Consider the following 21924-nt stretch of genomic DNA (forward strand, 5'->3'; position numbering starts at 1 on the left):
CTGCTACTGTCTACATTTGCAACTGATGGATAGTAGTTAGGTTGGATTATTTTGTAATGGGCATTATTTTTGTAAACGGCTTTTACTTGTAACTTTGAGAATTGTGTTTGTGTTTTGTCATGAATTGCCAAATGAGGAGTTTGTTAGGTTCTTAGTACTTAGGAACTAATGCATTAGAACTCTAATTTGTATTGTTGGCAAACCATGATCAAAACAGGTTGTTAGTCTTGTTTTAGACTTGCTCAAACCATGATTAAAGGGAATACCTCACAAAAAGCTTTCCAAGCTTGATTTTGACAATTCCTCACAGTCAAATCTATCACAATTCAATAAAATAGTGATTAGCAATGTTAAACTAAAAGGATTGGAGCCAGAAAAGGTCCCAATCAAACAATATTGACTTGAGGGTTTTTTCTGAAAATATCCCTTTCGATTCACTATTTTCCAGTGAATCTCAAGTTTTTCCCGTGAGATTTCTGTGCGTTTTGAAAATGTACCATGTAAGGCTTTATATAGTGGAAAAAAATGGGGTTAGGAGATGCTCCTAAATTGTGTGGGATTCATTCCAAACCTCAGCTATTATTGCAAAAAACTTGTCTTTCTTATGCTTATGAAACCGTACCTGTGTACCTAAGAACGTAGTTGCGTACGCAAGCTTTGTCCCACGTACGTAGGCCACAGCCCACATACACAGGCCGAGGGCCACTTTGGTTATTTTATTTCCAAAAATAGATTTTTGCTCATTTAAAAGGTTATATTTTCCATTTTAACTCTCCTTAAGTCAATTTAATATCTGATTAGGCTCTAAACTGGCCTTCGGCCTTAGAGTTTGAGTAGCATTGGAGAATGGGGGCTCGAGTCGTAAGGGGTACAAAATGCAGTGTCTATAGATATGATCATGAGTAAAAAACAATGTTACCTAGATTTGAATTATTCCTTGACTGTGACATAAATCTTCTAGAAGAATAGGAGAGAGATACAAATTGGGCCCTAACGGATTGGACAGATTATATGGACCCTGACGCTATGACCACACTATTGGAAGATGCTATATGTAACTTAGAAGAAGAAGAATACTGGGAAGCCTGCCAACATGCACTGAAGAATCCATATGAAGCAGGAATGGATGATGAAGATGATGAAGAGGGAGGAGTTCCCAATGATGACGATGAGGGCAGTGGCAGTGAAGATAGTAATAGTGATGACAATAAAGGTAGTGATAGTGATGATAGTGAGGACAGTGATGGTGGTGACAATAGCAATGATGACAGTGACAATGAAGGGAGTGACAGTGAAGACTATGATAGCCAAGACAATGATAATGATAGTGGTGAAGCCCCTAATGATAGAGAAGATGAAGATGCGGGAGCTTTCTATGAAGATAACTCTTATGACAAGGGGGATTATTATGACGAAGACATTGAAGATGATGCAGAAGCTATAGGGGGAGATTATGATAAGTACCCATATGGGCGACCTTTGGATTGGAGTTGCATTACAAATGTCAGTCCAAAATTAGGCCCTCGATATGATAAGTATGGTAAGGAGATTCTTGAGCTCGGTTCATTTAATAATTCGGAGTTGGCCTCATTGACTACATACACTGATGAAGAAAATGATATAGATTACAAGATTGGCATCGCTTGATAGAAATCTAATGATCCGTAGCTTTAGAAACTTATCCTTAGAGAATCTTGAGGTTGAAGATGAAAGAATGGAAGGTGGTGAATCAAAGTACTTCCTTCAATACGTTCGCCCAAGCAACAGAGGGAGGCAAGATTTGTTTAGGGAGTGGATGGACAACATAGTGCGACTGGATGGCTATGTATTTGACAAGTCTGTAGATATGGAAGTTGATGGAAAAGGTCCATATTATATGGATGAAGACCCTAGAGTGTTAATGCTGAAAGAAGAAGGAACTCACTAGGAGCCATCAACAACGCCACGACTAAGTTGAAGACCGCCCACCCCATGGAAGACCCTTTGGAGAAGACCTAGACCACCAAGCCATTTGCTCCTACTAAAAGCGTTGTTTCCATCCCCATTGAGTCAGTCTCTGCTAATATCGCTAATCCTGTTGAGTTTATTTGTGATCATGTGTCTATTCCTATAGAGTCAGTTCCTATTGAGTCAGTTAAAGACTCTACCCCTTACAAAATAATTTATGATTCTGCTTATTTATTGGCTTTGAATGTTTTTATTTCAGAAATTAGAAACTTTTAATAATGGGGAATTAAAACAAGGACATATAGAACTTATAAAAGAAGAAACTCAATCTGTTAACTTGGGAACCGATGATGAGCCTAAGATGGTCCAAATTGGCAACACCCTAACTCCCTCCGAGAAGGATGCATTAGTAACACTGCCAAAAGAATTCAAAAAGGTGTTTGCATGGTCATATGAGGATATGCCAGGGATTGATATAGATATGGTACAACATTGCATTCCTACAAGCCCAAACATGAAGCCAAACAAGCAGAAGGTGAGAATGATAAAGCCAAAGTGGACTCTCAAGATCAAAGAAGAACTTGAGAAGCAGTATAATGTGGGATTTTTGAGGGTGGTAAACTACACAAAATGATTAGCCAATGTGGTTACGGTACCAAAGAAAGATGGGAAGTTCTCACAGTATGGAATGAATAATGCCAAGAAGCCTTCGAGAAGATTAAGAGTTATTTGATAAAGCTAGCGATACTGGTTCCATTGGTACCCGAAAAGCCATTAATGCTATATCTCACAACCACAGACACAGCAATAGGGGCTTTACTTGCTCAATATCTAGAGGAGGCTAGAAAGGAGAATGCAATTTACTATATTAGCAAGAAGATGATGGCTTATGAAGAGATATGACCAGTTATGCATAATGGATGAGAAGAGGCTCAAAGCCTTATATCACATCCAAGGTTACTAGAGGAGACTTAGAAAAGCTTTCAACAAGAAAGTAAGAGATAAAGATTTAAAGACTGAAGACTTAGTGTTGAAGGAGATTCAAGCCTCGATCCAGGAAACGAATGGAAAATTTAAGCAAAATTGGGCTAGTCCATATATTACCAAGCAGATATATTCTGGAGGAGCAGCAAGGTTGATGGACTTAGATGCGAACCCTTTTACTAAGCCAACCAATATGGATCAATTGAAAAAATACCACGTCTGAGGTGGTAGTCTGAAGAATGGCCACGTCTGAGGTGGTTGTAAACTATTTCATTTTTCTTTCTTAGGTTCATCCTAAAAAAATAAAAATAAAAAACTGGCCTGCAGGCTGAAAACTTGAAAGGGCGGCGTAGGCAAAAATTAAGGCTAAAAAAAAAAAAAAAAAAAAACAAAACAACAGAAAAAGAGGTAGATTGAAAACCCAAAAAAGCGGTTTATGCAAAAGGAGAGTAAAAAAGAAAAAAAAAGTGAGAGTGCCTGCTAGGTTGAAAACTCAAAAGGGCGGCTTAGGCAAAAATTAAGGCAAATAAAATAAACAACATGATAACCTAATCCTTCTACTAAGGAGGTATGTAGGCAACCATATATTGGTCCAATTACAACTTACCCAAACCCACCGTTCACCCATTAAGCTTTATAATAATAAAAAAATTGCCAAACCAAATCATTTCATTCCACTAACACAAACCATGATTGTTTCATCAACATAAACATAAACCCAAACCTTAAACAAGACACAAACCCTAAACAAAACCATAAAACTGCAAGTCCTAAATAATTCCTAAAGCTAAGTGTTTCAAACTAACTTCCTAAGTAAACATGTTCAAAGCTAAAAAACAAAAGAATCAAGTCTTCTTCAGCCTTTTCTTCTTTGACTAGTCACTTGTCCTATTTGTGGCAACTAACCTATCATCTCTATCTCTTCTCTTGAATTCATAGTTATCTTCCTCTTGTTTGTTCTTGCCATCTCCAAGAAATGGTTTTCTCATAGAAACCATGTCAGTTTCTCTGTCCACAATCCTATCCACCAACCAGTTAAAGTATTCCACAGTCATCCTATGAAAATGAACTTTAACAAAAGATTGATCAACTCGGTCAGCCATGTCCAAGCCTAGCATAATGTTCCTTACAGAAATAGGACTTGTGTACATAGGGATAAAAGGTTTTCTTCCTCTACCACTAGGCACCCCTTGCTCATACTAGAATTGCCTCAAGAGTCTGTCAGCCTTATAGAAAGTTTCCTTCCTTAAGCCAACCAAGAAGATATGATCTGAACTCAGAGATCGCAAGAGAGGTGGTGGACACTTCCACTAATAACAGTTCCAACAAATTAAGAGGCTAGATTTCTTTTCTAAAAATTTCACTCAATCTTTCTCAATCTGGCACTTAGTCTTGAGGATAGCCCTGCTTGGGAATTACTAGGACCATAATTGGCAACAGTGGGTGTAGCTATCATGTCCAATCTTTCCATCAACCATATCTACAAAGTCAAGAAACTCCCAAGGTAGTGTTGTGATTCTCCACCAAGAAATATAGAGTCCAACCTTAAAATAGTTTCTGCCAAGATCAGAGAAGCAGGATTATCACCATCTCTAACTTGACCCATAACTCCTATGGCTCGAGCATCTACGAAGCCAGGTCTTCCAAATCGAAACAAGAAATTTCCCATTAAGCAAAGAGGTAAACTAAAGTTTTTCAGCATGTTGTCAGATACACCATGAGTACGTCGATGAGTAAGCCTCGTAACAACTATGTGAAGATTCATCATGTGGCCTTCAATCATGCTACTGATAATTGAAACAGGAAGACCTAATGCATTAGATAAAATTTAACTGTACTTAGGATCACAAGAATCTGTTATAGATTTTTTGCCAAACCCATAACCCAGGATGGCAAAATATTCTTCAATAGTAGGACAAAGTTCATCAGTACCAAACCAGAACATATGATCTTCAATGTCCTAGAACTTTACAGCAGCACGAAGAAATTCCCAACTGATCTTGATGTTCCTTAGAGATTCGATTCCTTTAACTTGAAGGCAGTGAAATTGGTCTTGGTAGCAAAATTAAAGCTACGAACCCATCTATTGATATCATGTGTGATTGAATGAAAAAGGGTTTTGATTGTTGGCTGTGAATGATTCTTATGTATGATTGCCATCACTTGATTGTTGTGATGTAGAGATTGTTTACAGATTTAATGTTAAGATAGTTTTTTTTTTTTTAATCTCCAATCATGTTTAAATAAGTCCAAAGAGTTAGAAGTTAACTAGGAAAGTGTTTTGTAGTCCAAAATGGATAAAAAGTTTATTTAAAAAAAAAAAACCAAGAAACGCGTCAAAAAACACAAAAAGTTAGATTAAAATTGGGTGTACCAATCGACGCCTATGACTTAAGCCTCTTTGGAGATTCCTTGTTGATCATCTCCCAAATCGAAGGAGAATGGCAAGCCCAAGACGGTAAGTTGATTCTGTATCAGAAATGTGTCAACCGTTTGATTTCGAAATTCTATGACATCACATTTGCCTATTTGCCTTGAGTGCATAACCAGTTTGTAGACATCTTGGCTAGCGTGGTCAAGTTATCAGAAGGAGATGATATGTGGCAATTGCACATAGAAGTCCGTGGCGTTCCAGCCTATTGCTTCAACATCGAAGAATGCACGAGTGTCAAAGTCGAAGTTGACAAAAAGCCATGGTACCATGATATCAAGGCTTATATCAAGAATAGTGAATACCGGTCTAGTGCAACGAACAGTGAAAAGAAGTTTATCCGGCACATGGCTTGCCAATTCTTCTTGAGTGGATAAGTCTTGTACAAAAGAAACCACGATTCTACCCTACTTCGATGCATAGATGCCTCTAAGGCTAATCATCCGATGGAAGAGATGCATGAAGGCTTACTTGGAGCTCATGCTAATAGACCCCTATTGGCCCACAAGATTATGAGAGCTGGTTACTATTGGCTCACCATGGAAAGTGATTACATTAAACATGTGAGGACATGCCACCGTTGCCAGACCTATCAAGATAGGAAGAACGTTCCTCCTCAGCCTTTGCACTCTTTAGTAGCACCATGGCCCTTCTCAGCTTGGGGTATGGATATCATCGAACCCATGATTCCAAAAGCTTCAAATGGTCATGAGTACATCTTAATGGCCATTGATTATTTTACAAAGTGGGTGGAAGCCGCTTCGTACAAAAGCGTCACTCAAGCAATGGTAGCCCGGTTCTTGAAACATAACATTATTTGCCGCTACGGCATGTCGGGAGAGCTCATTACAAACAATGGGGCAAACCTAAATGGGAAAATGATCTAGCAACTCTGCCACTAGTTCAATATTGAGCACAAAAATTTGTTTCCCTATTGTCTTCAAGTGAATGGTGCAGTGGAAGCCGCTAATAAGAACATAAAGAAAATCTTCATGAAGATGATAGATACATACAAGGATTGGCACAAGTACTTGCCGTTTGCTTTGTGCGCATATCACACTTCTGTTCGTACTTCCATAGGTGCAACCCCGTATTCATTAGTATATGGCACAGAGGCTGTCCTCCCTGCAGAGGTAGAGATCCCGTCTCTTAAGATTTTATCTCAAGCAAAGCTGCCATAAGTTGAATGGGCCCGTTCCTGATATGAACAACTGAACATGATAGATGAAAAGTGCATGACTGCAATGTGCCATGGACAGTTGTACCAACGCCGCGTCGAATGAGCATTCAACAAGAAAGTTAGACCTAGGGTCTTCAAAGAAGACGATCTAGTCTTGAAAAAGCGTAACCATGCCATGCCTAATCACAGAGGAAAGTTTACCCTAACTTATAAGGGCCCATATGTGGTAAAGAAGGCCATTTCCGGAGTAGCCTTGATTCTAGCCAACATGGACGGGCATGACTTCAATATGCCCATCAATTCTGATGCCATCATCCGGTACTTTGCATGAAAAAGCCTCTCAATGCACCTAGTTTCTATATTTTTATGTCAACCAAAAAAAAAAAAAAAAAAAAGGAACAAAAACGAAAAAATATGTAAAAAGGTAGATCGAAAACCCGAAAGGCCGGTCTACGCAAAAGGAGAGCCAAAAGAAAGAAAGTGTGAGAAAATACAAAAGGTAGATTGAAAACCCAAAAGGACCGTATAGGCAAAAATTAAGGCAATCAAAAGTCAATTGAACTACATGATGACCTGATCCTTCCTAGTGGAGGGATGTAGGTAGCCATCTCAGTTCGGTCACATCTTAAAAGAAAAATCAGCCAGTTATGCCTACTTGAATCCCTGGTCAAGATCAGAAAATTAGATGGATCCAGCATCCAAGACAAGATATGAAGATACCTTTGAGATCGCTCTCTGTCTACAATACTGCCATGACCCGGTGGTCTGCTAAAGATGTTCTGGCTCATACCAATGGGAAATGTACCTCAATGGGAAAAGGAAAAGATCCATTTAGAACAGGATGTATCCTTGGAAAAATAAGATATTGATATGCATGGATTTTACATCTATCACTTATTTGTATGATCTTGTATTTTCAAAGCATTTGCCTGCATATTCATTAACATGCCTGTATTCTGCCATTCTGTTTCTTTCATACATTCTAGTATCAAAACATGAAATCTCATCTCATAAACATATCCTGAATATCATCATAAACATCTCTCTCCACCATCTCTCAGTTTCTAAGCATACCTAGCAGACTAGACTATGCTTTAAGAACTCAAACAAAAAGAGGAAGGCCTTACGCAATTGCCTAGCAATTTACGAAGGGCCTTTCCATACATGGTGGGATACTAACTACATAGCTCATGTGCAGAAAAGAATAAGCAGAAAAGAACACCAGCAAGTTAAACATGGCTTAAGCAATCAGACACGACTTGACACAATCTCCCAAAACCAATACAGACAATCGAGTCAACATAAGCATGAGTGCAAAGTAACCCGACTACATCAAAGCCTAGGTCTTTAGCAACCGCTCTGAGTCTGTCATGTTGAAGACAAACAAGCTCCCTCTCCATTATGGAATCAGAAGTAGGCATTGTCTCTCAGTCCCCAGCACAGCCTGCAAGGTGCCTACCTCTACAATAGCAACTCTCAAAGTCTCCTCCCTCTCAATTAACTCAGCCTAAAGGTGATGGAAGGCCAACTACGGCTCACTAGGCTCATCGCCCTCTCTTTTATACTCCATGCTTAAAGTGGAATGAATGTAGGCCTTTGCCTATACTAGCTCCAATGCTAAGCCATTGGCTCTGCTACTAGTCTCGGCCCTACCGACCTCCGGTGCGGCCCTCTCCTCAACCCAAGTATGATCCAAAGCGGCGAACTCTGAGTAAGATCCACAAGCTCATCCTCCAAACCCATAACACAGGATCTCAGCTAAACACACTCTACCTTTGTAACGGGAGGGGCCGACCCTCACAGATCAAGCTCTGCCCTAAGAGTAGCGAGCTCACTTTCATGTGCACTGCTTATCTCCTCAATATCCTCCATAAAGGTATCAGCCAGCTCCCTACAGCAATCTCTATCCCTGATGGCCTCCCTTAGGCACTCCCTTAGATCCATAAGGGCCCTCTCAACCCTAATCTCAAACTCTAGAGTATAGTCTCTCAAAACATCAACCGGAAGTGGCAACTCGGCTGAGACTGGTGATGATAAGTCAAACATAAAGCTAGGATCTTTGGTGTCTCACCACACTCTAAACTCAACAGAAAACCACTCTTGGTCATCCCTAGAACAAAAAAGGAAGTCAATGCTCGACTTGTGCACCTCCCAAAAATAAAAAACACACCCTGTCATTGCCACATCAATATTCATGAGCCCGTACTCGCAAGTGACAACGGAGAGATCACTAAGTCAAGGGATATGTTGGACACCCTCAAACTGTTGCATGGCCATGCTTGAAAAGTACCTTGTGCACTGCAGATACCCACCAAGGGGATACCAAGTAAACTGACGCAATGGGTCCGCCCCTGCCATCTAGTGATTCCCCACTTGACTCTTCAGGTCCAGTCAATAGGACTGAGGCTGCATAAGTACCTCAGCCAACCCTCGATATCCCTAGAAAATGGAAGATCAAGAACTATTGTGGCCCGAACTCTACTCCTAATGGCAAAGCCCTCAGGATGATCCCTGGCAATAACACTGAAGTGGCTACAAAACCACAGCTGTAGCAGATGAACACAACAACATAGCCTACCCCTACCAATCCCCCGACACAAAGACAAGGACCTAATCGTCTCAAAAAGTAAAGCAGGAATGAAAGAGGTACTATAAGGTAGGGCACTCACCAAAGGGAGAACGGCAAAGCTAACAGCTCTTGACGATGAAGGAAACAACATCACACCAAAGAAGGCCACCAAGAAGGCCTGACACCAGTAGGATGTCCACCACTCCTCTAAGTCCACAAAGTCATCTCAGTAGCCAACGTGACACTCCAATGGGTGGAACTAATCATACAAAAAATCAAAGGACATGCTCCCTCTTATCCCGCTACCATACCTAGTCAGCGCCTCCACAACAGGCCCCTTCAAGTCCAACAAATCAGTGAGTCTCTTGCGGTAGCGTGGCCGTACTAGTGGAACAAAAATAGTGCTCAAATGGGTAGAAAGAGAAAGAAAATGATCATACTCCTCTAAGGTGGGCACCAAATCAACATCTCCAATAGTGACACATATCAAGACAAGGTCCCAACAAGAGGTAATGAACTCGAACAAATGCCAGTCCAATGAGGTGTAAAGAAGAGCAATAGTATCTCCAAGAAGTTGTCGAATGAATGCCCGGTCACCGCAAGAAAAGGAGCTCAACCACCTCCTAAGCTTCTTCTCATAGTAAGACTCCCTCTTAAGCTCGACTAAAGTGTCGTAGGAGTGAGCACCAAGAGCATCCATGAATGGATCCTACTAAATCTGATGATCTTATGAGAATCTATGTGTAAAATGATGAAAAACAATGTTTTCTACATGTTTTGGGTGAAGAAAAGGGTAAAAGAACACCCAAAAAAATCACATATCAGAGTGAGTTAAAACTGGGCTGAACCCAACCTTTTATGCATGAAAACCAAGGCAGCGAACCTTGTAGGGCCGCCAGCGCACCTACAAGGGCCATCGGCCCTCAGGACATGTGCTTGGGTTTTTTAACTCCCCAAGGCACAAGCCAATTGTGTTCTGACCACTACCCCACTATTTGGGACATTTTTAACTGCCTTGGAGCAAAGATTCCCTTGTTTTAGCACTCGCAGTAGTGCGCAATTGGCTCGACAATGAACTAGATTGTCAGAAATTCTCTCTTATGCAATCGAGACTATACAAATCCTACATTAGGGCAATTTATCTTTGTGCATCTCGCTCAGCACTTCCAGACATCTTAAACCTTATTTTTCTAAGCCCAGTTCACTTGGTTCAAGGGTCGATTCAACCTCGATAATCAAAGCTCACAACAGAAGGATACTAGAACCCGTTCTCAGCCATCTGGCAGCTTTTTTAGCTTATTTGGAGGAGAGAGGGAGTTGTTTCTCATGATGTTACCCCAAGAAGCCTGTCTTTGAATTATTAGCCCGCCCGAGCAATAATAGGAGTGATCATTGCATACCTCCCCATGGCATGTTTAAGGAGATCTTGTTCAGAATGTCCACATTCATTACCAACATTTAGTATGGCCTATGAAGTCAAGGCCATTTTTAGCCAATTTGCAAGTTTTGAACCCTGCAAAACCCTAAACTAGAGTAGTTTATTTCGCACTGTTCTCTTTGCCTTACCCATTATGCAAGAACGAGTCCATCCCGCTGAGGATATTTCCTTCATGATGAGAATTGCATGAAACCCTAAACTAGGGCAGTTTATCTCATGCAATCTCTCCATTCTCTCTCCCCTTGGTGGGACGATCATTGTCAAGACTCGTGGATAAAACCGTAAAGCTACGGTAGGCAATTTTCTAGAGTTATGCATGTAAGTCCTACCTAGAGTCATTGTTTTTCACACACGTCAGCAGCCCTCTCAAAGGTGATTTTTCTATGGTTGTACATGTAAGTCCTAATCAGAGCCATTATTTCTCCTACACCAACAGTAGCCCTTTCAAAGGCGATTTTTCTATGGTGATATAGTAGCCCTCTCAAACACAATTTTCTAGAGTTATGCATGTAAGTCCTACCCAAAGGNAACTTAGTTGTAGCCACATGCTGCAACTCCACTTAATATCTTTTTATCGGATGAGAAATTTGACAAATCCGTCATTGGATTATATTTTCTTCTTATATCTTACATACTTGAAAATTTTCCACAAGATCAAAGATCCATTGTTATGTCATCAATCAAATACTTAAATTTCTAGTTTTTGCTATCTAAAATTATGCATAAAAATAAGTTTATGAATCGAATAGTAAATAATTGATTGGCACAAAATTTGACACGTGTATTAAAAACATAAAGAATATGCAATCCATCAATTAGATTTTTAAAATCTGTAGTCTTGTTAATTTTTTTGTGGGAGTTGTATCCAAATTTTTTCCATGTTTATATGCACATAATTGCACGTGAACACAGGGTATCTCTCTGCTGCTATCATGTTATTTTACCATTAGTTTAATCTCCAGTTCCTGTCCTTATACTTTGTGGTGTATGTTGCTTTTGGAAAATGATGATGTGATAGGAGAATTTTATACATTATTGGGGATGTGAATGTTATGGACTTCTGTAGTACTAAATATAATTTTTCAAAGTTGCAGTGAGTTCATTGCTTTAAGCATCCACCTAGGGAACCACATTTCTCTTGATCTTTATGGATTTTCTGTTGAATGCCAGTAGCATGATAGGCCTAGAGGTATATTAGTATAGGATATTTCCCTTGGCAAAGCTATGTAACTTGCCAAAAAAATAAAAATCCTGTACCAAACAGATGTTGCAAGGTCTTGAAATCTATCCTTCAATATGATCTTATATCTTACCTTGAAGCACAATTGCAACCAGTCCCTGTTTTCTTTTGTATAAAGTCAGCTTGATACCACTATTGCTGTAAACAGGGAAACTAGAAGCTGACTTTATACAAAAGAAGACAATTCTCTACTATTCATGCTGCATTAAGCCAAGATGATGTATAGTTACTACAACCTGGCTCTTGCCATCCTCTATTAATTCTTGTTTTCTGAATCCTAAAGCTTATGGTCTGTTTGGATTGAGGGGGACAAAGGAGAAGTAGAGTAGAGTAAAGTGGAATTGGCCCAAAATCAGCCTACTTTTAGCCAATTCTACTCTACTCCCCCTCCCTCTCCCCTCAATCCAAACAGGCCCTTAGGTTGTTTTCTTGGGCTTATATGCTTGGGTTTTTTTATACACTTCTAGTTTTTCTAGGATGGATTGGCAGAGTAAGCTTGTCTCTTGTCTTTCCTAAGTTGCTGTAGGGTATCAATTTTTAAAGCTACTCCCAAGTCCTGATGTTAAAGCACCCATCATTGCATGTTTATCACTATTAATTTTGCTGTAGCTTAGGCTTGATGTATGATCATGATATATGAGTATCATATATAAGGGAGGTAGTTTTATTAATGAGCCATAGTATCTTCATGGTTAAATGACAGAACTTCATGGTAAGAAGCATCTCCAGTTTAATGCGCTTTATTGTCTATTAGCCATAATGCTTTGCTAGATATAAAATTAAATAGTAAAAATAAATGCATTTGGAGAACCTAAATCTTGAACTAATGAGTAGAAACCAAGATATTAAACTGTAATTGCATTCTTATCTCTTTTTTCTTTTCTTTGAGAAACGCATTCTTATCTCTTAAGAAGTGGTATGGTGTATGCATGATGTGAGATTGGGAGGCCACATTGTATTTGTCATTTTGAGTCCGCTATTGTATTGATCACTTGTACTAGAAAAATAATTTCCATTGTATGGAGAGCTAAAGAACAGAGACCTTTTTTTGCCAATGGCATTAGAGCTAAATGGCACTTTTACCCTCACAAGAAAGAGGTTTCGGAAAAGGTTCCTCTGTCTTGTAGAATTGTAGAATATGTGATTAATGATTTTTTTTTTTTAACTAATATTAGCTGCACAAAGTTTTCAGTAGCATATTCAATGTATACTGAAAATGTATATTTTTTACTTCATTTATAGGTTTGTTAGATAATGTGCTGAGTGATTATTTATGGGCCAAGGCCATTCTTTTGACAACCACAACGGTAGCAACAGCTGGTCTTACAATTCAGGTCCCATTAGCAGCTATAGTCGATTCAGTAATGGGCAATGCCCCTCGTCTCATGGATTACCTTGGAGCTCTGGCCGTCTTGATTGGATTTGCTGGCATCAACATTCCTTCAGATGCTTTTAGCAGATCAAAAGAAGCCAGTGTTGAGTTAGAAAACGACACTCTCATTCCATCCAGTGATCAAGGTCAGGTGTCATCAATCAGTCAATCTGCAGCCACCGTTTCATAGCACGTCGTTGCTGCTTCTCTTTGGTTTTTACACAAGTGTGCGTAATCTTGTAAGTGCTAATACAATATATTGTACCATTTAACACAAGCCTATACTGTAACATTTTTTAAGGGTGAAAATATAGAATAATGAGCAGTAGTATCAGGTGAAAATTTATATCACTCCATTTTATTTTTCATGTTATTCTTAGAGGTAATCGCTAGCATTGATCGCTCTCATCTAGTCTAAAAATCTGAGCCCTTGGGTTTTGGCATAAAAATGTATGTATTGTGCCTGTTGGCAACGCAATCCATATCAATGATAAATGCATATGTGAACTGTATAAATTTAGGACAAAAATTGGCTACAAACTTGGTTGTAGCCATTGGCTATAACTCCCCCTAAAAAAATTAATATGACTATATATTTTGAAAATTTAATAGTTGAATTGTATGTTTTTTATTTATTTATATTTTTTAACAATTATGTTAAATTATATGTTATAAACTATTTGATTCATAAACTTATTTTTTATGCATAATTTCAAGTTACAAAAATTTGAAATTTTAACATTTTATCAATAACATAATTATTGATCTTTGATCTTCTAGAATTTTGATATAAGAAGAAAATTTAATCCAATAGTGGATTTGTCAAAATTTATATCAAATAAAAAAATATTAAGTGGAGTTGTAGTCATTTACTACAACTAACTTTGTAGCCAAATTTTGCCCATAAGTTTATATGCACAAGTGTGCGTACAAGTTGAACATGTCCCCAAACCGCAAGTTGAATATTTTGTGTGCTCTCCAAATTAGTTTGGAAAAAAACCTTCTAAACTTGTCCTTTATTATTTTTATTGAATGTGAATTTTAAAATCTAACCATTAAATTACTTTTTTTTTTTTAATATTCTTAACTTGTATGTCAAATTTCGTTTAAATTGGATTTTATTTACTATTCGATCAATTAACTTATTTTTGTGCATTATTTTTTACCACAAAAACTTGAAATTTAAACATTAGTTATTTGATCTTTAATCTTCTTGAAGTTTTGCAAGCATGAAGAATATAATAAGAATATGCTATTCGATTGTTAGATTTTAAAATTTTACATCCAATGGAAAAAAAAAAAAAAAAAGTTTGGAAGGTTTAAACTTTTTCCCACAGTTAACTATCTTCTTTCTGTTTATATTTATTTAACTTTTTTCTTTTTTTTTTAGAAATAATTTGGTTGTGAATCTTGACTTTCAAATATGATTATTCGACTTACCCATGTGCTCGACTAAGATTCTTTGAAGGTTAGATCAATGTTTCATCAAATTACACAACGGATAGTTTCCTTGTAAAAGGAAATGTAAATGTTTGTTTACTTTTAAACAAAACAAGCTAATTATTCACCTCATCAGCTAGAATTGCTAACCTCGCTGAAATTGACCAGTTCTCATCTTATTGCTCTTATATTTTCTTCTTTAAAATAAGACAGTTTTATGTGACTTCTCTTACAAAATATGAGATACTTACATAGCGGAAGTGAGAGATCTCGTGAAACCATCTCATTAGACAAATTTCCCTTCATCTAACAATAGGACTCACTTAGTTTTCCCATAAACCTTAGCAAAAGCAAAAATTCTCTATGCCTACTGCTTGCTCCTCATTCACCTCTTTTATTTTCTTTTGATCTTTTCTTTATACAGCGCGTGGCTATTGGATGTGTGTTTGGGTTTGAGGCTGATGGTCATTGGTTGGGTGTTCCGATGGTCATGGGTTAGACAAAATGGCTAACGACTCGCTGTCCATGTTGAGTTCAATGCTGGATAACGTGACTGACAGCTAGAGCCTAGAGTGATGTGCTTTGATATCAATGGTCAACCCTCTCTATTATTCATTATTTCCTCTGACATGAAAGTTAAAAATAACATGGAGTAAACTGTAAAGGTCAAATTGATTGAAAATTGAAAATAATAAAAATCAAATTAATTGTTATCAAAATATAAGGACCAGTGATTCCAAAATGGTATTTTCACCTTGATTGAATTTAGGATTACTAAGATTGAATTTCTCCAAAGCTTGACCCGTTGTTCGGTTGGGTTTGAGACAAAACAGTGACAATGATTTTGGGATATTAACTATATTGTTTTGATTATTTAAAAAAAAATTGTATTAATTTTTTTTATTTGAATAAAGTTTCAACCTATAACATTTTCTTTTGATAATTCTATTCTTTATCATCATACCAATACATCTATCAATTTTGGTATAGGCAAAATTAAATCGAAAATCTTTTATTCAACTATCAAAGATTTTACCAGTCGAGTTAAATCTAAACCACAACTATATTGGTTTGGCTGTACCTGCCATAGCAATTAAATATAGAAAAATGGGATAAGGGAATTCTAATATGCCCAAAACAATGTAATTTTGTTCGTATGAAAATTACTTTATTTTAAGCTTTTAAGTGACATTTAATGGAATTAAAACACCATATAACATCAGAATCCATAATTAAATTTATTTTAAAGAGCAAATCAATATGGTCCATTATTGAGGGGTGCAATCTACAATTTTAATAAATAAAAAATCAATATCCCCTCAAGATTATAAATCATCAATCCAGATGATGGGTCTACCTTAAAAGACCCACACTCGACAAATAACAGCTAAAAGTTGCAACCACCCTGAAAAATCAACTCTCATTATTTAAACTTTTAACTCTGAGGCACTGCAGAACTTGTATTCCCATATCTTTGCATAACTCTTCTTGTTGCAAGAGCTGCAGCCTCACTTGCACGCAATGACCTAGTAGCCATGATTGCAGCAAATTCATTGCGGATCACCTCCTGCCCCTTGCTCCGAGCATTCCCAAGAGGGTCTCCTACAACCCCATTGACTACTAATTTCTGTTGCTCTCCTGCAGGATTGACAGCAGCTGGGACTGCATTTTTCGTTGTCTTCCTCAGACTTGCTTGGTGCTTCAGATTTTGCAGTGGTCACGGGTTGCAAAGGCTGGGCCATTGCAGGTCTAAATTGTGGAACTTGAGGGACAGCACCAGCTTTCAATGTTGTCTCCAGATTTTGTATCATGGGCACTGCAACACAAATTTCAGATAATGGAGCGCATCACACAAAAGAGAGTCCCAATAACTGACCAATCTATATATCTATATATATAATAATAGATAAAGCAGAGAGAGTGGGAAATTGAATTTCAAATTAGAACTCTAATTATGTGCCACGTATACACACCAATTAGAACTCTAATTGCGTGCCACGTGTATACCCCAATTTCAGTCCATTAACATTCTTCACCTTCCCTTTTCAAAACCCAAAATCCTTCCCCTCCTTCAATATACAGCTCCCTTCTTTTTCAATGAATGCTATGGAATTTCAGAAGAATATCTCGGTATCAATGATGCGTGCATTTGGGTATTTCTCTATCTTATATAGCAAGAGGTTCTGCATCTATTCCGATTGTATTTTTCTTCACAATTTTAATGATCCTGGTTTATGCTTTGCAAAACAAATTCTTCCTAAGGTTTGATTACTCCTTTCTTTCATCTGCCTATGCTTTCCTTCCTTTGAATTGAAAATTTTATGTTTCATAAGATTTTTAAAAATATTTAACGTTTTGATGTTGAAATGTTATTAATAACATTTGCGTGTGGTTTATTTATTTATTTATTTATTTTTTTGGTACTAGAGGATTCTCATGAAATTGCAAAAGTCTATCAGCAACAAAATCAGGTATTTTGAATGGCTTATCTTCAACAAAGATTAGCTATAGTGACTATAATAAATCTTCAGAGATAAGAGTTCCGATTTTTGTATATTATCAATTAGTTGATGATTTTGGCTTGGTTTCTGTGTATGTTTGTGTTGGTTGTGTGATGTTTGAAATGGGACGGTGTACTCTCTCTTCACGTGGGTAGGTTGATATATGTGGATTTAGTCTATACTCTATAGTAAGGCATGACAATTGCTTGAGAAATGTTCTCTTAGAAATAAACTGGTGGTTATCTATCATATGCCTCAAACTATACTATTTGAAGATTGTCATGATCAAAATCTTGATATTAGAATTGGCGTATTACAGATGTATATTTATGAGATAGTAATAGGGTGTTTTTAAATCCTTATCAATTAAATTTTATAAGACCATTGAAAAGGAAATGTGGATCTTAGCCAAAAATTTGTTCAACCATATATATCAGGTGGAACCCAGCTAGGATATTGTCATGCCCAACAAATCAATCCCTGACTCTAATGTGTAGAGGTAAATATATAATAGTTTGGATGGAAGTGATATTACATATAATAACTACATATGATTCGATTGGGTATATAATTTGGATGAGTGTGAGCATTTAGCCACTAATTCTAAGGTAAGTCTGCTTTGGTCAGAATCGTTCATTGGACCCATTCCACCGCTTGTGGATGATAAGTAGCAAGCATCTTCTCTATAAGCAATGCATAATTGTTCCCTCTCTCTCTCTCTCTCTCTCTCTCTCTCTCTCTCTCTCTCTCTCTCTCTCTTTTTTTTTTTTTTTTTTTTTTTTTTTTTTTTGTTCTAAGTTAGATTGTATTGCCTAATTTCAGATAAATTTAAAATGATACTATAACTAAAATTCTCTAAGAACAAGTTTCAACAGATTTAGAATAAAATTTAGGCCAAAACATATTATTGTGCTCTAAATTGCTAATTATTATAGTTGTGCTCATCGTGACAAATAAAGGTTATAGACCAGTTTCAAACAACCTAAACATCATTTTCCTCTTAACAACTTCGGTTAAGGAGTGCAATGAAGAAAGTGAACTCATACCTATGCATGCCTTTGAATTTGCAACATATAATTGTATCAACAATCGTTTGAATGACAATTCTTACCTAACAGGTAAATTATGTTTTACTTCACCTCTTCCCCATTTTAATTAATCAAAATTCATCCTTCAAACATTGTTTTTTACGCCTACATACTTGCAGATATGATTGGCAAACTTACAGCTGTTGGACCCATTGAACAAGTTCACTTTGACAGCGGCTCTACAAATATAAGAAATCTTCAAATTCTACTACCTGAGTAAGGAACATTTCATTTTGCTCCTATTTATGGCTGAGTTTGATAAAATCAATAATAAGTAATTGTCATCTCAACCTATTATATCAATGTCTCTGAACCCATGCACTTTTATTTCTATTCATCTTTCTTCCAACTTGGTTTCAGCCCACCACCCTATTTATATGAAAAAATAACCTTTTTTAATATTTGAACTATAAAAATCTACTTGCAAAGTACTTCTAGCTGAGTTTGAACACCAATGACCAGATTGGACTTTTGAACCTGGTTATGTTGCACATTTATGGTTATAAAGTTCAACTCTATTATAATTAATCAAATATAAATGTTAAGTTTTATTTCAATAACATTCAATAATTATTATTAATTTTATAGTATGGATGGGAAGGCGGGTTGGGTTTGGACCTTGCTATCTTGCACACACTGTTAAGTTGACTAGGTATCATTTCTAAATGGAGTTTAGAAAGGGTTGCACTGAATATAATTCTATTTAAAAATTGAACATGAGATGCACATTGCACACATCATAAAAGTTATACTTGAATTTCAAATTGCATATTTTGAAATCTTTCAGAATATTTAATAGAGATGGTTTAAGTAATATTGGACTCAATGCTACAATAGGTATTGGTTATGGCATGTGATTTTGGCAAGCCTGCCATGAAACCATGCTATTAAGTATTAAAAATGTGAAAATTATTTAACAATGTTCCCAATTGCTTTATGTGATCACTTATTCAAAACGTTTATCTGTTAAGTATGAGTTTACTATGGTTCTATTATTCAGTTAAATTTGTTTGTTTGAATTAACTTCTTTCTCCTTTTAGGCTTCCTATGTGTTCCCTTTTACTTTACATGGTTGTGTAAATATAGAGGTGAATTGCTTATTCCTTTTTTCAAGTTTTCCACCCTTTGAATTATTAACACTAGGATTGTTGACGCCTACTGGTAGTTGATCTGGTTGATGACTTCTCTGAACTCTAGGCATAAGTCAGATTGGCTGTAGCCTTTTTCTATTTTAACTATTGTATTTAATTATGAATGGTAGCAAATCTCAGTTTTTAATGTCTTTTGAATGCTGCAATGTACCATTAGGGACAAAGAGCTAAAAATATCATTGTGGGATGAAAGTGCTAAACAATTACTGAAAATGACTTCAAAGAAGATAAAGGTCCTTATATAATTATTGTTACTTCAACAATTGTAAGAGCATTCCAAGGTATTGAAAGATAGGTAGTATATGTATATATAATACTTTTTATATAATAAAAAAAATGTCTATAACAAATTCTTCAATGTGTTTTATGGTTTTTTTTAAAAGGCAAACTGAATCTTAACACCACAAGTGCAAGTAAAGTTTACATCAATTTGGACATTACAGAGGTTTTTGAGCTCATTGACAGGTTCATAAACATTTACTTTACTAATTCTCTATGATGGATTATGAATGGATTTTTTTTTTATTAAAAAAAATTGATCTCTTGCTTTCTTCAGATATAAAGTTGTTGAGGATGAATACGATAATGTTGTTCGATCTATTCCAGCACGTGACAAAAAGCCCAAATATGAATCAGAATTGATATTGCAAACTACGATGTCATTGGCAGAAATTAAAGCATTGGAATGGGTGGAAGGAGTCAAGGTTTTCTTTATCTTGAACTATTTGAAATCTAAATCTTTATTATTCAATTAAAACTAACTAGAATGACTGATTTTGTAGGAAAGATTTTTTACCTGTTATGCTGATATTGTAAACATAGAAACAGAATTTGGGTGGAATTATATCTCATGTCAACTTTGCAAGCAAAAAGTAAAACAACAAAATAATATGTTTTGGTGTAACAGTTGCAATTCTGAATCTCAGTTCCCTATGCCTAGGTGACCAAATTCTTCATTGTTTATACCATATAACTGTTCAAATGACTGCATAGGAAAACAAAATGATAATTTCTTTAATTATAAATGTACAAATGACCTTATTACACTTTCTAACTTCTCTCATTATTATATACAGTTACAAACTACACATCCAAGTGAAGGATCATACTGGGACAGCTTCTTTTGTTCTTTTTGATAAAGATGCAGAAAAAATAATCCAAAAAACTGCTATGGAACTTTCTTTAAAAGTATCTAATCTAAATTCTTAACCACTTTCAATTTTATGCTTAAACCTAATGTTTTTATTATGCTAACAATTTATGGGCTTTACATCATATTGTGCAGAATCAAGAGCCAAATAAAGTGCCTCAAGAAATTCAAAACTTGCTTGGAAAATCTTATTCCAAATAAAAGTTGATGATTACAATGTCAAAGAGGGATGGGAAGTTTACATTGTCACAAGTGTCTTTAAATTTGAGTCTAACAAACACTCAGAAAATATTGTTGCTGACAACATTCAGATTAAACCATCAGAAACACTGTTCAGCCATCACCAAACTATTGCAAACAATCCTATTGCTACTTCAGATATTAAATTACTTACAAGCTTGAAGGATGTAACTGATGACAACCTAATAGATGACGTCTTTGGACATACACAATTGGTAAGAAGACAAAAACTCATTATTAATTGCTTGATCATAACCTTTCTTACTAATAATGTTTTTTTGTTATCCTTATTAGAAATTTAAACATTTATGCACAATGAATAATGAATCTGAAAAATGTATTCTTCCCTTACTGTGCAGAAAGATCTTACAAAAAAAAAAAAAAAAACCTCCAAGCAAACTTCTAACAACAACACAGGCAGCTCTCAAAATAAGAAGAAGAAATGATTGCATATCATATGTCCTAATAATTTTACTTCTATTATGTAATACATATGGAAAAATTAAACTTGTGCACTGGTAGACTTGGAATGGTGCACTGGTTGTTTAGCACTGAATGTGTTTGTGTTTCCTATGCATTGGACAGCTTCTTATAAGTTGCTTGAACTTCACAGAATTTCAGCTGTACCATTTCATGATGCATTATGATTGTTTACATTTCAGTTGATTTTATATCACGTATAGAAGAAACTTTTTACTATAATTAATCTCTACTTTGTTTTAATTGGAATTCTTACAGTACAAATATGTAAGTACATATATGTAATTGCAAGTACATCATTCAATGTCTCCTTGTATTTCTTCAAGTATTTAGCTTTTATAAAAATTATTGAATACTTTGGGAGTATTATAAAAAAATACTGCTAAGTTTGAAATTTTCTGCTAATTAATAATATGTATTTAGACTTAACTAAGCTTTTTAAACATTAATAAACTTATGATTAATAATATATCCATTCCCGTGCAGTAGCACGGGTTACATGCTAGTTATACAATAACTTATTGTCCTCAAATTTTGGAAATGCAATATATATCTCTTTATCTACAAACTTAGATTTTGAGATCCACTCATGTTCCACAATATCATTCCCTAAATTCTCAATGCCTATTATACACACAGCAAACCAACCAGGCTAAATAATGAAGTTAGAGACACAACAAAAATTCACTACTATTGGATGCTGATTGAGATGG

General features: G+C 36.2%; 3 protein-coding genes across 6 annotated transcripts; 2 read left to right on the forward strand and 1 right to left on the reverse strand.

The window, feature by feature from the left end:
• Positions 1–1026: 1026 nt before the first annotated feature.
• LOC136069566 (uncharacterized) lies at positions 1027–1647 on the forward strand. The gene has a single exon (XM_065778272.1). It carries the CDS (start codon positions 1027–1029, stop codon positions 1645–1647), a length of 621 nt encoding a protein of 206 aa, XP_065634344.1.
• Positions 1648–16035: 14388 nt separating this feature from the next.
• Positions 16036–21368, forward strand: LOC136069436 (uncharacterized). Of its 4 annotated transcripts, XR_010630669.1 has the most exons (9): positions 17899–18220; positions 18310–18406; positions 19499–19622; positions 19725–19806; positions 19898–20045; positions 20124–20281; positions 20418–20529; positions 20627–20946; positions 21091–21368. XR_010630669.1 is itself a non-coding variant. In XM_065777970.1 (7 exons), exons 2-6 carry the CDS (start codon positions 18312–18314, stop codon positions 20690–20692), a joined length of 579 nt encoding a protein of 192 aa, XP_065634042.1. In that variant the 5' UTR covers positions 16036–17072; positions 18310–18311; the 3' UTR covers positions 20693–20946; positions 21091–21368. The 4 variants fall into 4 exon arrangements, 2 of the variants coding, with proteins under 2 accessions (XP_065634042.1, XP_065634041.1); XR_010630672.1 differs by lacking the exon at positions 19499–19622; XM_065777970.1 differs by lacking the exons at positions 17899–18220; positions 19499–19622; positions 19725–19806 and adding an exon at positions 16036–17072.
• On the reverse strand, positions 16037–16412 carry LOC112027019 (uncharacterized). Its single transcript, XM_065778276.1, has 2 exons — positions 16295–16412; positions 16037–16239 (listed from the first exon to the last, which is right to left on the reverse strand). The coding sequence occupies exons 1-2, from the start codon at positions 16410–16412 to the stop codon at positions 16037–16039; spliced, it is 321 nt and encodes a 106-aa protein (XP_065634348.1).
• Positions 21369–21924: the final 556 nt, after the last annotated feature.

Source organism: Quercus suber, unplaced genomic scaffold (genome assembly GCF_002906115.3).
Source record: "Quercus suber isolate HL8 unplaced genomic scaffold, Cork oak 2.0 scaffold_10, whole genome shotgun sequence".
Taxonomy (NCBI): domain Eukaryota; kingdom Viridiplantae; phylum Streptophyta; class Magnoliopsida; order Fagales; family Fagaceae; genus Quercus; species Quercus suber.

Bases quoted from the DNA above. Each gene is read 5' to 3' on its own strand.
- LOC136069566 (XM_065778272.1), top strand. From the start codon at position 1,027: ATGACCACACTATTGGAAGATGCTATATGTAACTTAGAAGAAGAAGAA.
- LOC112027019 (XM_065778276.1), bottom strand. From the start codon at position 16,412: ATGATACAAAATCTGGAGACAACATTGAAAGCTGGTGCTGTCCCTCAA. The intron at 16,240-16,294 runs GCAAGTCTGAGG...TCAATCCTGCAG, and splicing joins TGCAAAATCTGAAGCACCAA to GAGAGCAACAGAAATTAGTA.
- LOC136069436 (XM_065777969.1), top strand. From the start codon at position 18,151: ATGCATGCCTTTGAATTTGCAACATATAATTGTATCAACAATCGTTTG. The intron at 20,046-20,123 runs GTTTTCTTTATC...CTGATTTTGTAG, and splicing joins AATGGGTGGAAGGAGTCAAG to GAAAGATTTTTTACCTGTTA. The intron at 20,282-20,417 runs GTGACCAAATTC...TATTATATACAG, and splicing joins TCTCAGTTCCCTATGCCTAG to TTACAAACTACACATCCAAG.